General features: G+C 41.5%; 1 protein-coding gene across 1 annotated transcript in view; it reads left to right on the top strand.

Annotated features, from left to right (window-relative positions):
* Positions 1-291: 291 nt before the first annotated feature.
* The window catches only part of HACD3 (3-hydroxyacyl-CoA dehydratase 3), a 39,679-nt gene continuing 25,567 nt past the window's right edge, over positions 292-14,403 (top strand). Inside the window, exon 1 of the mRNA XM_047736344.1 lies at positions 292-539. Within this exon, the coding sequence (XP_047592300.1) occupies positions 453-539 (87 nt within the window). The 5' untranslated portion in view covers positions 292-452. The remainder of the gene's footprint in view (positions 540-14,403) is intronic.

A 14,403-nucleotide genomic window follows, 5' to 3' on the forward strand; every position in this document is an offset into this window, starting at 1 on the left:
GGTGATAGAACCGGAGGGACTTTCCAGATACACCAGTCCCAAGCCCTTTCCCATGCTGATCAGTCCTTTAGGTGTCTCCAGCATTTTTCTTTTTAAGCCTATCTTCAAGCCTATCTCCGTCCTGGAGAAGAGAGAAAAGCGCCACCACGAACCCACCTGCAGACTCTGAGTTTTCCAGGCGGCCGCCTCAGGCTCCGGCGTCACCGGCCCTTCCCACCTCTGCCCGGCTCCGCCCCCTGCCTGATTGAGCAGAGGCCAAGAGCACGCACCACCCCCGCCCCTAATCTTCATTGCGCAAGCGCAGCCTGCGAGCGTGGGGCGTCTCGAGGTGGCCGGCTGCCGGCGCTGAAGAGCGCGGGGGTTTGTGGCCTGCGTTCGGCCCGCTCCAGTCGCGCACTCTCCGAGGCAGGAAGCGCAGCGATCCGTCTCCCCGAGCCCTGAGCAGTGTGGCCATGGAGAATCAGGTGCTGACGCCGCACGTCTACTGGGCTCAGCGACACCGCGAACTGTATCTGCGCGTGGAGCTGAGTGACGTGCAGGTAAAAGCCGGTGCGGGTGGCGGGACGAGCGCCGGGTTGCAGCCCCGGGGACCTTCCGATATCCCCCATCCCCTTTGTCCCGGGGCGTGCCGGAGAGCCTGCAGTGCGCCAACGGGTTCGGCGACGCGGTGCACTTTTCGGCGTCCGGGTCGGGGCAGAGGCTGGCCCTCGTAGAGGAACACCCGTAGACCCCGGGCCTGGGGCGCAACCCCGAGGGCTGCAGGTACCTTCGGATGCTGCCTGAGCCCTGCGCGGCTCTCGGAGGCTGCCCCGGCCTTCTCTTTGTTCACAGCCTGCGGCCTGATGGAGCCCGCGCCCGGCCCCGGAGGCCTAGCCGTCGGGGTTCGGGTTTGCCTAGGCCCTTCGAGGCATGGGATGAGCTCTTTGGGCCGGGGGTGCAGAATGAACGGTGGCTTGCTGGGTCCTGGCTGGACGTCTGGCGCTGGCCAGAGAGGTCCTGCCAGGCCGGTCTGCCGTTCTCAAGGCCCGAAGCCGCTGCCCCCAGAGGGGCCACACCCACTTTCCAACCGTTCAGTGATGGAAATCATTCTTGTTAATTTTAATTTTAAAATCCGGAAGACCCGCTGAAAGTGATTTTCCCCTTGTTCTGAGGGCTGTGAGCTCAGGTTTGCGGAGTTGCATAGAGAACTTAAAAATTAAGTTACATCGAGCATTTATGCTTGATTTCCTTAGCTCCCTGTATGACCCAAGTCCATGCCTCCTGCATGATGGAGGTTCCAGGACCCGTGTACCCCCTGCCTCTGTCCAAACCATCCAGAAACTGTAGAGTTTTCAGTCTGGAATGTTCTTTCTCTAGTCATCCTTGCTCTTTATCTGTGACATCTATGGCAATTTGTAACCTCCTTCATTCCACCTAACTTTCTCTGCCTTTGACTCAGTCGTTCATATTTCTCTCTGTCCACCTGTGTGGCATATTTCTTGCAAAGTGTGGGTGCTCTTTGGGTATGGATTTGAATTTGTTGAATTGAATCTTTGTTTCTGGAATTTAAACCCGTTTTCCCGTTGAAAGAGAAAGACAGTACTGGCCAGAATGCCTTTAAATAGGATGTGACATTGCATGGCATGTCATTTAATGTGTTATATCAGACTGAATTATACTTTTGCATCAGAAGATGAGTAAATGTACTGTGCTGTCTCCCTCTACTCTGCTCCAGCGTATTGTAGGAAAGAAGGAAACAAACAAAGTCGTTGTTGGTGGGGATCAAAGTCTCCATCTGGAGAGGGTTCTCAGTAACTGTGGAACATGTGTTATGACAGTCTCTTTTTTAAAAAAGTAATTTAGCCAAGCCTTACGTAGACCAATTAAATTTAGGCCCTCCCCTCTCTAGATGTTATCATGTAATAAGGATGTCCTATTCTGGGATACTTTGAAGCTGCAAACACCAAAGGTGTTTTTAGGGGAATAGGATGGTGGTGGTAGTGGAAAGAAATGGAAATTATTTGGACAAAGGAAAGGATGCATCATACTTAAGTTTGTCTTGAGAGATTTAAACCTCCTTGTTAAGAAATAGGAACATGTGTTAATCATCTTTGGTATATTTAGAAATATGAGAGGTATACATTTGAAAGTTATTGTAGTTAAAGAAATGCAAAGGTGGTGGGAAAAAATGGAAGTTTCTTTTGGAGAGAGAAATCCTTTTATTTTGGGGAAAAAATACCCCCCCCCAAAGCAATGTGTTAATACCACTCCTCTGCCATGTGTGAGGTACTAGAGCTTTACAGAGATGAGTCAGACAGTCTCGGCTTTCCAAGAGCATACTATCTAGAAGAAGCATATTATCATATACAGACAAAAAGTTTTGTGTAGGAGTATGTTTATTGGTAGAATTGGAGTTGGATATGAACCAAGTCCCTGGTGTTAAAGGAATTTGTTACCTCTCTTATGCTTAGTTAGAGATGACTTCCTGAAATGAGATGAAGTGTTCTTTTTTTTTCTTTTTAAGATTTTATTTATTTATTTATTTGACAGAGAGAGAGAGAGAGAGAGAGAGAGAGAAAGAGAGCAAGAGAGGGAACACAAGCAGATGGAGTGGGAGAGGGAGAAGCAGGCTTCCTGCTAAGCAGAGAGCCTGATGTAGGGCTTGATCCCAGAACTTTGAGATCATGATCTGAGCCGAAGGCTTAACGACTGAGCCACCCAGGCACCCTGAGATGAAGTGTTCTTGTCAAACTGAGATTGGAAGAATGTTCCAGGAAGAGAAAGGCGTAGACTCTTAGGTTGTTCGACTTGTACCCTATCAGTGCAACTACAGCCAGAGTGTCAGGGAAACACCCCTGGTTAAACAAGTTGGGTTTATTATCATTTCAGGAAGGGAGATCATAGCCCATGCGGGACGATGAGGTCTCATTAAGGGGTTAGAACTGATTGTAGGATTTAAATGCTGTCAGAAAACAGGGGCAATTCTGTGGTTGGCTATCAGAATAAATCCTACCTGTAGGGAGGAGAGACTAGCAAAAGAATAAAAGTAATTGGTAGAGAAGTCACAGTCACTCATTTTGGCCAAGAGAAAGGGTGTCTGGTATTTTGGGAGTGGCATAGCAGCCATTTTATTGGTCTGTGCTTACACAAAATTATGAAATGACCTTTGTCTCATTTCACCGAGGTTTCAGAATAGCCTTGTCCAAGGTTGGTATTCTGTGCCATTATGTCCAACAGGAGAGTAAGATGGCCGAGCTGTGAGTGACAGGCCACCCTCTGAATGTCAGGGCTGCTGGGCTTTTTTCTTTCTTTTCTTTTTTTCTTTACATTTCTCAATTGCTCAGTACACGGCTGTTGAACCTGTAATTCAGGCTCTGGATGAAACAATTCATTTATTCAATGAAGACCATGTGTGGAGTGACTCCTTTTATCTCATTAAGCTAAATATTGGGTTGTTGGACAGCTCTCTGTCGCCCCCTGCTTTCTGGCGTTTCCCATAGTTACTGAGTTTTGGTGTTGAATTCCAATTTAGGGACATCAACTCTGCTCCCCTCCCTTTCTGAGACACAGAGAACTGTCCAGTTTTCACATCTCTATTCTATCCTTAGAGCACAGGGCTAGTGGCTCCTGAGAAACGTCCACTAATGTGAGGAGGAATGATGCACAATAAAGACTTCTAACAGCAGCCTTGTCTGTGTGTGACGTGAGTGGTAGCAAAGATGCTAGCTGGAGTCCAGGGGGCGAGGGCAAGGCTATTTTCAGAATAGACTTTATTTTCAAGAAAAACATAATTGACAGATTTGTGCCAACAACCATAGTTGTTAAAGCATTCGTTCATTTATCAAGGTTTTCTTTTGTTTATTTTAGTTGTGTGTGAACAATGTTCATACCTGTGTTTGGGAGCTGTTTGACAGATATTGTTTTTGTCCTTACTTGATAGACACTGTGGTGGAAAGAGGGGTAACCAAAGAAGTGAGATTGGGGTCTTGCGGTTCTATTTCCTGTCTGTGGCCATGGGTAATTCATTTAACCCTTATGTCCCTCGGTTTCTTCATCCAGATAAATGTGAATGCACTGAATTCACAGGATTGTTTTGAGGTCTGAATTGGACAATGGATTTGAAAGTGCTTGTAAATTCTAGTTTGCTATTCAAGTGAAAGGATTATTATTGTGATACTAAACCTTAGAGAGAGAAACACAAAGGGCAGTAGAATAGGGTAGAGTCTATTAAGCAGAGTTATCCACATATGAAAACTTATTGTACAGCAGAGGTGGCTTTGCATATTAATTTGGGAAAAGATGAAACATTTGGGAAATTGTTTGGGGACAGGTGGTAATCCAAATAGCAAAAAGATTATATAAGATCTCGCCACAAAAGTCAGTTCCAGGGGGGGCTAATGACCAGAATGCATAAAGCAAAACTACTAAAAGAAAATATTGGAGACCATCTTCATGATTTTGGAACAGGGAATAATGTGTTAAATAAAACACACGAAACATAACTCCTGAAGATTAATTTAAGACAAGCTTGAAAAAGATATCTATAGCACATATCACCGCCAGGTAACTAACATCTGAAATATGTAAAAGACAACCGACAGATCAATAAGAAAAAGACATATTACTTGTTAGGAAAAGGGGCAGAAAATATAAGCAATTCAGAGTAGAAGGAAACAAGAATGACCAGTAAACCTAAAAAGATGCTTGATCTCAGGCGTAATCAGGGACATGTAAATTAAAGGGATAGTATTTGTTAGAAATTGGTAATATTTCTTAGATTAGATTGGGAAAAATGAAAAGTCTAATACTACCAATTATTGTTGAGATTGTTCAGCAGTGGGACATTTTTATACAATCCCCCCACCCCAACCTCACCAAAGACCACCAGAAACAGCTTTTTGTTTTAAAGTGAAATTAAATTTATTTAAATTCAGTTAATTAACATATAGTATATTACTCATTCCAGAGGTAGAGTTCAGTGATTTCATTAGTTGCATATAAATACCCCAGGCGCCCCGATTATAGGTAACTTTTAAAGAAGCTCCCTCTTGGGGCGCCTGGGTGGCTCAGTGGGTTAAAGCCTCTGCCTTTGGCTCAGGTCATGATCCCAGGGTCCTGGGATTGAGCCCCGCATCAGGCTCTCTGCTCAGTGGGGAGCCAGCTTCCTCCTCTCTCTCTGCCTGCCTCTCTGCCTACTTGTGATCTCTGTCAAATAAATAAATAAAATCTTAAAAAATAAAAAAGATCATCTTCTTAAAAAAAAAAAGAAGCTCCCTCTTGGTGGGGGGAGAGGCTGAGCAGAGTCATCAGTGGTGCAGTGTTCTTGGAGTCCAGAGAAGAGGGGAAGGCTTTCTTTCTAAAGGATGTAGGCCTTGAGCTATGTTTTGTTTTTTTTTTTAAGATTTATTTAGTTATTTATTTTTGGGGGGGTTTGGGGAGGGTCAAAGGGAGAAGGAGAGAGAGAATCCCAAGCACATTCCCTGCTGTGCACAGAGCCCCACTCAGGGCTCAATCTCATGACCCTGAGATCGCGAACTGAGCCGAAATCGCAAATTTATATATTTATTATATATAAATATATTCCTATATTTAATATAGGAAGGAAGGGATATAAGACTATCTGGGTATATTTACTTAGTTTTTGGAAAACATGTGTGCACACATACGGAGGAAGGATAAACCGGAAGCTCTTGAAATGCTTACCTGTGGGTAGTGAGTAGGAAATGTTGTGGAGGGACATGGGTTTGAGGTAGGACTTCTGAAGATATGTTTCTACAGTTTGACTTTTCACCCATGTAAGCATTTTACATAATTCAAAAATAAAAGAATACAATGGCAAATCTTGAAATTCAGTACAAATAGAATCAAAGGACGTAACTATATATCAAGTTGATAACATAACCATCCAGATAAATAAGTTAATAAAACTAACTTCTAACACAGTACTCTGGTTCTTTAGTTAAATGCATTCTAAGAATAAAAAGAAACATACTTCATTCAGTAGGTTTATTGTCAGTAAGAATACTGATATAATTCCGGAAACTTTTGAGGATCAGATAAGTGAATGTGTTAATGCTATTAGGAACCAAGGTTTTCAGTGTAAGAAAAACGGTAAAAATATTGAATAACAGAAGATGAAAAGCTCTGTAATAGTAAATTTGAATTGGAAATTTAAATATATGACAACATGACTTTTAAAATTCCTAGCTAGGTGCTAAAAATGAGCATTGCGTGTACCTCAATGTGCCAGACCATGTTTTCTTTTCTTTCTTTCTTTCTTTTTTTTTTTTTTTAAGTAGGCTCTATCCCCAACATGGGACTTAAACTCAGATACTCTACTGACTGAGCCAGCCAGACATCCCCAGATCATGTTTTCTAAGTAACCATTCAAGGCTCTTTGAAGAAACGGCTGATTATTCCAGGTCTATGCTAGAGAAAGTACATCCTCAAAAGCCACAAAGTCATGTCAGAATCACATAGGAGCTGATTTGAAAGGATTTCCCCTGGCCAAATTTGTGATCATTTGAACAGCAAAAGGAGCAAGAATAGTAGTGGACTTTGACAGAGGGAACGAAAAAAGAAGAACCATCAGTCCAGAGTGATACTCAAAACGAAAGGAAGATGGAGGTGTGGGGTGGGGGGGTGGGGAGGCCTAGGGGCAGGGGCAGGGAGGTGGGTGTGGTTCCAAAAGGGCAGCACTAGGGATCTGGAACAGTTCAGTATCTTGACTGTGATGGACAAACCTACGCTTGTAATAAAATTGTATCGTACTTACACATATGCACAAATGAATACAAGTCAAACTGGGAAACTATGAATAAGATAAGTGGGTCATATCAATGTCAATATCCTGACTGTGATATTATACTATAGTTATGTAAAACACTGTCTTTGGGAGAAACTGGGCAAAGAGTACAGGGGATCTGTATTATTTCTTATAATAGCAGTTATTTCTTATAACTGCATGTGGATTTACAATTACCTCATTAAAAATTTCAATTTAAAAAATGAAGAGGGAAGAGAGAAAGGGAAAAACTCTTCCTTACAGAAGAATGCCAGCTAAAAATGAAGATGGAATGATTGAATTAGAAAATCATCACTGTGCGGTTTCCAAATCAGGCAAGGATTAACAGTGGATGACCGTTCCATTGGAGGAAAGAGTAAATTACTTACTAATTACAAAAGAAAAAGTACTTTTAAAGTAGAGGGTTTGGCAGTCCCTATCAATTAAATGATCAAGGTTAGTATCACCCATCTGATGGTATGGGCCTTCTCCTACGATGCCTTAAGAACTACTCATATAAAAAGAAAAAAAAAATTACCTATGTCACCTATGAGATATTCTTGTCAAAAATCATTAATAAGAAGGAATGTCCAGACAAATCCATAACATGATACGTTTTCTAAGACAATTGGCATGGATTAAAAATAATAAAAGTAGAAGTCTATATTGGGTTAAGATAGAACAGTCAAATGTAATGAATGAACATTGATTGGTTTCTGGATTTGTGTGTGTGTTTTAAATGTAAATGCAGGAGTGGTTCATTTAATTTAATTTTTTAAAGACTTTATTTATTTATTTGACAGAGAACAAGAGAGCACAAGCAGGGGGACAGGGGGAATGATACAGGAAGAGGGAGAAGTAGGCTCCTGCCTGAACAGGGAGCTGGATGTAGGACTTCATCCCAGGACCCTGGGATCACCCAGGCGCCCCATAGTAGTGGTTTAAAGCTCAAGAGCTCAACGGAGAAATGGGCTCTCTTTACTCTTTCTTTGAATCTGGGCAGGTCCTATGGCAATTTATAGAATGCTGCAGAATGATACTGTGGCCATTCCCAGGCTTAACCTTTTTAGGCGGACTGCCAGCTTGTGCTTCTGTCTTAGAACACTTGTTGAGATGTTCCCTCCCAGAGCTCAGCTGCCCAACTGTGAGAAACCTAGATCACACAGAGAGGTCACACGTATGGGTACTCTGGTCAATAGTCCCAGGTGAACTCCCAAATGACAATCAGTGTCAACTCTGAGCCATGTGAGTGACCATCTGGGATGTTCCCATCCAGTATAGGACAGCTGTAGCCACCGTCTGGTGGAGCCTAACCGTGCAGCTGAGCATAGTTTAGTTTCAGATAATAAAATGGTGTTTTTTTTGTTTTTTTTTCATAGTGGTTTTAAGCCACCAAGTTTTGCATTACAGTAGATAACTGAAACAAGTAAACATTTTTCAGGCCGTTGTTTAAATAGAAACTGTTTATTAGAGGATATAGAATTTTTGTTCCTAGGTGTGAGAAAATTGTGGTAATTATGTAAGAGAACGTCCTTATTTAAAAGCAGCATGCTGAAAGGTTTAGAGGTGAACTGTCTGCAACTCATTGTGAAATGACTGAGAAAAGTCATGTGTATAAAAAGCAAGTGTGATTAAATATAATCAACTGATGAATGCCATGTGAGTATTCATTATGCTATTTTTTCCTCAAATTTTTAAGTGAATTAAAATTTTTCACAATAAAATATTGGGTTGAGACACTGTTCTAGGGGAGATGCCCTACACCCACCTATGTGTTTGATGATTCACTAGAAGACTTCATGGGATTCAGCATGTAGTTGTTCTGGCTAAGATTTATTACAACGAAAAGATATAGGACAGGATCAGCAAAGGATTAAAAAAAACACAGGTGGAGTGTAGAGAAATTCCATGCACAAGGCTCTTCATCCTCTCTCCTTCCTGTGAAGGTATACACTTGAGTTGCTCTTTTTTTCCAGCAATGAAAGCTGCAGTAACTTATGTGCAATGTTTCTGCGCAGGGAAGCCCATTAGAGAGTCAGCACCCATGTACCCAAATTCTAGACTCCCAGAAGGAGAGTTGGTGTTCACCACTAATCACATTATAGGCATGGTGAACCAACTGTTAGAGGATGGAGGAAAGCCAGGTTTCCTAATGCCAGTCAAGGGCTGATCTTGGAAGCAGTCCTTTATAAAGACAGCAGCCTCAAGATTGCCATATAACTGTTTTTTGTGCTTGTATTAATCACACACATGTGCAAAACTAAATACTAGTGATTTCGATGAGCTCTAAATGTCAAAAGGCTTAGGTAGCAGATAGTTCACTGACCTCTGTAGTTTTGTCAGAAATTATGAAAATGGGATGCATTAATTTCAGTTCACTCAAGAGTTAATGAGACAGTAGGGATTCAGAGATGAGTAAGACACAGTCCCTGCCATCAAGGAACTCAAGTCTAGAGGGGCAGATAAACCAATAAACAATGATTGGAGAACAGTGTGGTAAGTATTATAATACAGGTGAAGACAAAGCACTAAGGAAACTATTAATTTTAATGTTGGAGGTGAGTGGGAGGGAAGAGGAATTAATATTTGGTCTGGACTTTGGAAGGTGAATAGTATTCAACAGGTATGGAAACTTAGAATGGGCATTCTAAGGCAGAGAAAGAAAAGCAACGAGAATCTAAGTCCTTAGTAGTTACCAGATTCTTTACACATTATTATAATTCAGTTCTTACAACAATGTTGTGAAATGAGCGGTGTTACTGTTGTCTTAAAAATAATGACAGTTCTTGGGATGCCTGGGTGGCTCAGTTGGTTAGGCAGCTGCCTTTGGCTCAGGTCGTGATCCCAGGGTCCTATAAACGAGTCCTGTATTGGGCTCCTTGCTCAGCCGGGAGCCTGCTTCTCTTCTTCTGCCTGCTGCTCTGCCTGCTTGTGCTCTGTCAAATAAATAAAATAAGATCTTAAAAAAAAAAATTAAAAAATGACCGTTGTGGATTTGAAAGTGAATGATAAAAATAAAAAATGGGGGCACCTGGGTGGCTCAGTGGGTTAAACCTCTGCCTTCAGCTCGGGTCATGATCTCAGGGTTCTGGGATCGAGCCCTGCATTGGGCTCTCTGCTCCGCGGGGAGCCTGCTTCCCCTTCTCTCTCTGCCTGCTCCTCTGCCTACTTCTGATCTCTCTCTGTCAAATAAATAAGATCTTTAAAAAAAAAATAAAAATAAAAAGTGGTATAACTAGGATTTGAACCCAGGTCCATCCAACTTTAGAGTCACCTTTCCCCCTTTTCCCTATTCATTTCTCTTTTATAAGCAGAGGAACAATTCCTCTAGTAAAAGATTTGCTAGGTTATGCAGATTCTATAAACAACTAAAAATGTGCAGTAAAAATCTTAAAATCATTAGAAATCATCATTAAAATCATCATTAGAAATTATAGGGGAAGCTCTGATAAAGCTGAATAATGAAACTGCTTTTGCCTTAAAAACATTAGCTCAGCTGAGTGAACTTGAACTTTGGCTTTGACAGCCCAACAGAGTACAGGGGACAAAGGCCAAAGCCCACCAAAAATTCAATATGTAATAGGAAACCCTTCTCCCTGTAAACTACTTCAGAGGTCCATACTCTTTGGCTAAGCTAAGGATGAACTAAAAGTAAATCCATCCCAGCTCCCCATCTCCAGAGGACTTAACACTGAGCAAAGTAGAGGAAGTGGTCCGTGAGGAGTTAAAATCATTGGTTGGCTTTTAAAAGATTATGTAGCCCAAATGTACACAATTTTGAAGATCTAAAAATCCTCAGGTCATGAATTTAGTTTAAAATGGTCTCAAATGGCAGAGTGGGTCATTTTTTTTTTTTTTTTTTTAGATTTTACTTATTTTTTTGACAGAGATCACAAGTAGGCAGAGAGACAGGCAGAGAGAGAGGAAGGGAAGCAGGCTCCCTGCTGAGCAGAGAGCCCGATGTGGGGCTCCATCCCAGGACCCTGGGACCATGACCTGAGCCGAAGGCAGAGGCTTTAACCCACTGAGCCACCCAGGCGCCCCAGAGTGGGTCAATATTATATATAATAACTGGTGTCATTATTTTTAAGACCCCCAGCTCTTAGGTGCCTGGCAGATGCCAGTGGGGATCCCTGTGATCTAGCTATGCTGATATTGGGTAAGAGTTTTAGACCAAGATGTATTTTTATTATTTATTTATTTATTTATTTATTTTAAAGATTTTATTTATTTATTTGAGAGAGAGACAGTGAGAGAGAGCATGATCGAGGAGAAGGTCAGAGAGAGAAGCAGACTCCCCATGGAGCTGGGAGCCTGATGCGGGACTCGATCCTGGGACTCCCAGGATCATGACCTGAGCCAAAGGCAGTCGTCCAACCAACTGAGCCACCCAGGCGTCCCGCAAGATGTATTTTTAGAGATAGAAAGGTCAGTTCATAATGATAGAGGTTTGAATTCATCAGGAAGGTAAAACAATATTAAAGTTATGTGTAACTAACATGGCCTCAATATTGCATAAAGTAACAGAAATAGGAGAGACAGACAAGTTGACCATAGAGTGATTTCTCAGTAATTGATAGAATAACAAGATAAAATTCAGCGAAGATACAGATTACGTGACCAAATAGTTAACAGTAAATCCAGTAGACATATACAGAATGCTGCATGTAAATTCCAGAATACACATTCAAGTTCACTCGAACATTTATACAATTCATACTGCTTCTGAATGCAAGTCTCCACAAATTTGAAAGGATTAAAATCATACAGAGAATGCCCGCTGATCACAGTGCAGTTTAGGTGGAAGTTAATAACAAGATAACTAGAAAATCTCATGTGTGTGGAAATTAAATACTTCTCAGTAACCCATGTGTCAAAGAAATATTAGGAAATATGTTAGACTGAATAATAATGAAAATACTACATTCAAAGCTTGAGAGATGCAACTAAAGTAGGGGTTGGCAGGAAATTTATATTCTTTTTAAAAAAAATTGTAGCTGGCGTATTAGTGTTGAGGGTACAGAATAGTGATTTGACATCTGTGTACATTATGAAATGATCACTGCCAGAGTCTAGTCACCATATGAGGTTATTAGAATATTAGTGACTAGATTCTCTTTACTGTACTTTATGTTCCTGTGACTTACTCATTTTATAAGTGGAAGTTTTACTTCTTAATCTCCTTTACTTGTTTCACTCATCGCCTTCCCCCCTCCTCTCTGGCAACCACCAGCTTGTTCTCTGTACTTTTTGAGCCTGTTTCTGTTTTGTGTTCTTGTTTTGCTTTTTAGATTCCACTTAGAAGTGAAATCCTACAGTATCTGTCCTTTTCTATCTGACTCATTTCACTGTCATGTCGTCATGAATGATCTCATTCTTTTTTTTTTTTTTTAAAGATTTTATTTATTTATTTGACAGAGAGAGATCACAAGTAGACAGGCAGGCAGAGAGAGAGAGAGAGAGAGAGAGAGAGAGAGGGAAGCAGGCTTCTTGCTGAGCAGAGAGCCCGATGCGGGACTCGATCCCAGGACCCTGAGATCATGACCTGAGCCGAAGGCAGCGGCTTAACCCACTGAGCCACCCAGGCGCCCGATCTCATTCTTTTTGATGGCCGGTATTCCACTGTGTGTCTGTGCCACAGCTTTATCCACTCATCTGTGGATGGCCGGTTACATTGCTTATGTATCTTGGATGTTGTAAATAATACTGCTGTGAACATAGGGATGTGTATGTCTTTTCAAATTGGTGTTTTCATTTTCTTTGGGATAAATACCCAGATGTAGAATTGCTGGATTGTATGGTAATTCTATTTTTAATTTTTTTTAAAGATTTTTTTTTTTTTTAATTTATCTAACACAGAGATCACAAGTAGGCAGAGAGGCAGGCAGGGAAAGAGGGGGAAGCAGGCTTCCTGCTGAGCAGAGAGCCCGATGCGGGGCTCTATCCCAGGACCCTGAGATCATGATCTGAGCCGAAGGCAGAGGCTTTAACCTTACACTGAGACACCCAGGCGCCCCTATTTTTAATATTTTGAGCAACCTCCATCCTGTTTTCCATAGTGGCTGTACTAATTTACATTCCCACCAGCAGAGCACGAGGGCTCCCTTTCCTTCATGTCCTCACCAAGCTTTTTTTTTGTTGTTGTTCCTTTTGGATAATAGCCATTCTGACAGGTGTGAGGTGATACTGTGGTTTTGATTTGCATTTCCCTGATGATGAGTGATGTTGAGCATCTTTTCATGTGTCTATTGGCCATCTGGATGTCTTTGAAAAAATGTCTATTCAGATCCTGGGCCCATTTTTTAATTGGATTTTTTTGTTGTTGTCAAGTTGTAGAGGAGTTCTTGATATGTTTTGGATATTAATCCCTTATGGTACCTATCACTTACAAATGTCTTCTCCCATTCAGTGAGTTGCCTTTTTGTTTTGTTAATGGTTTGCTTCACTGTGCAAAAAGCTTTTCAGTTTGATGTGGTCCCATTTGTTAGTTTTTACTTTTGTTGTCCTTGCCTGAAGAGTAGGATGCAAAAAAAATTTCCTTTCCTTTTTTAGAAGATTTATTTATTTATTTTAGAGAGAGAGAGAGAGAGAGCGCGCGCAGTGGGGAGGGTCAGAGAGAGCATCTGAAGCAGATTGCATTGAGCACAGAGCCCAATGCGGGGCTTGATCTCACAATCCTGAGATCATGCATGACCTGAGCTGAAACCAAGAGTTGGACACTGAACTAACTGTGTCCCCCAGGCGCCGCCCGAAAAGATATTTCAAAGACCAATGTCTGGGAGTATACTATGTTTTCTTTAAGGAGTTTTATTGTTTCAGGTCTTTTGTTTAAGTCTTTAATTCATTTTGAGTTTATTTCTGTATATGGTTTAAGAAGGTCGTTCAGTTTTCCCAGCACTCTTGATTGAAGAGACTGTCCTTTCCTCATTGCATGTTCTTGCCTCCTTTGCCATAGATTAATTGACCATGGAAATGTGGCTTTATTTTTGGGCTCTGTTGTGTTTCATTGATGTATGTTTCTGTCTTTGTGCACGTACTATACTGTTTTGGTTACTATAGCTTTGTAGTATAATATATATATGTCTGTCTATCAATCTGTCTACACATACACACATACACTATAGCTTTGAAATCAGGGAGCATGATATCTCCAGCTTTGTTCTTTCTCAGAATCGGATTAGCTATTGGGGTCTTTTTGTGGCTCTGTATAAATTTTAGGGTGATTTATTCCAGTTCTGTGAAAGATACCATTGATATATATATTTTTAAGGGTTTATTTATTTATTTGACAGACAGAGATCACAAGTAGGCAGAGAGGCAGGCAGAGAGAGAGAGAGAGGAGGAAGCAGGCTCCCTGCTGAGCAGAGAGCTTGATGCGGGGCTCGATCCCAGGACCCTGGGATCATGACCTGAGCCGAAGGCAGAGGCTTTAACCTACTGAGCCACCCAGGTGCCCCGATACCATTGATATTTTTGATAGAAATAGCATTTAGTCTGTAGATTGCTTTGGATAGTGTGGACGTTTTAACACTATTCTTCCAATCCGTGAGCATGGAATATATATCTTTCCATTTATTTGCGTCCTCTTCAGTTTCTTTCCTCAGTGTCTTGTAGTTTTCAGAGTACAAATTTAACTTCCT

This window comes from Lutra lutra, chromosome 7 (genome assembly GCF_902655055.1).
Source record: "Lutra lutra chromosome 7, mLutLut1.2, whole genome shotgun sequence".
NCBI lineage: Eukaryota > Metazoa > Chordata > Mammalia > Carnivora > Mustelidae > Lutra > Lutra lutra.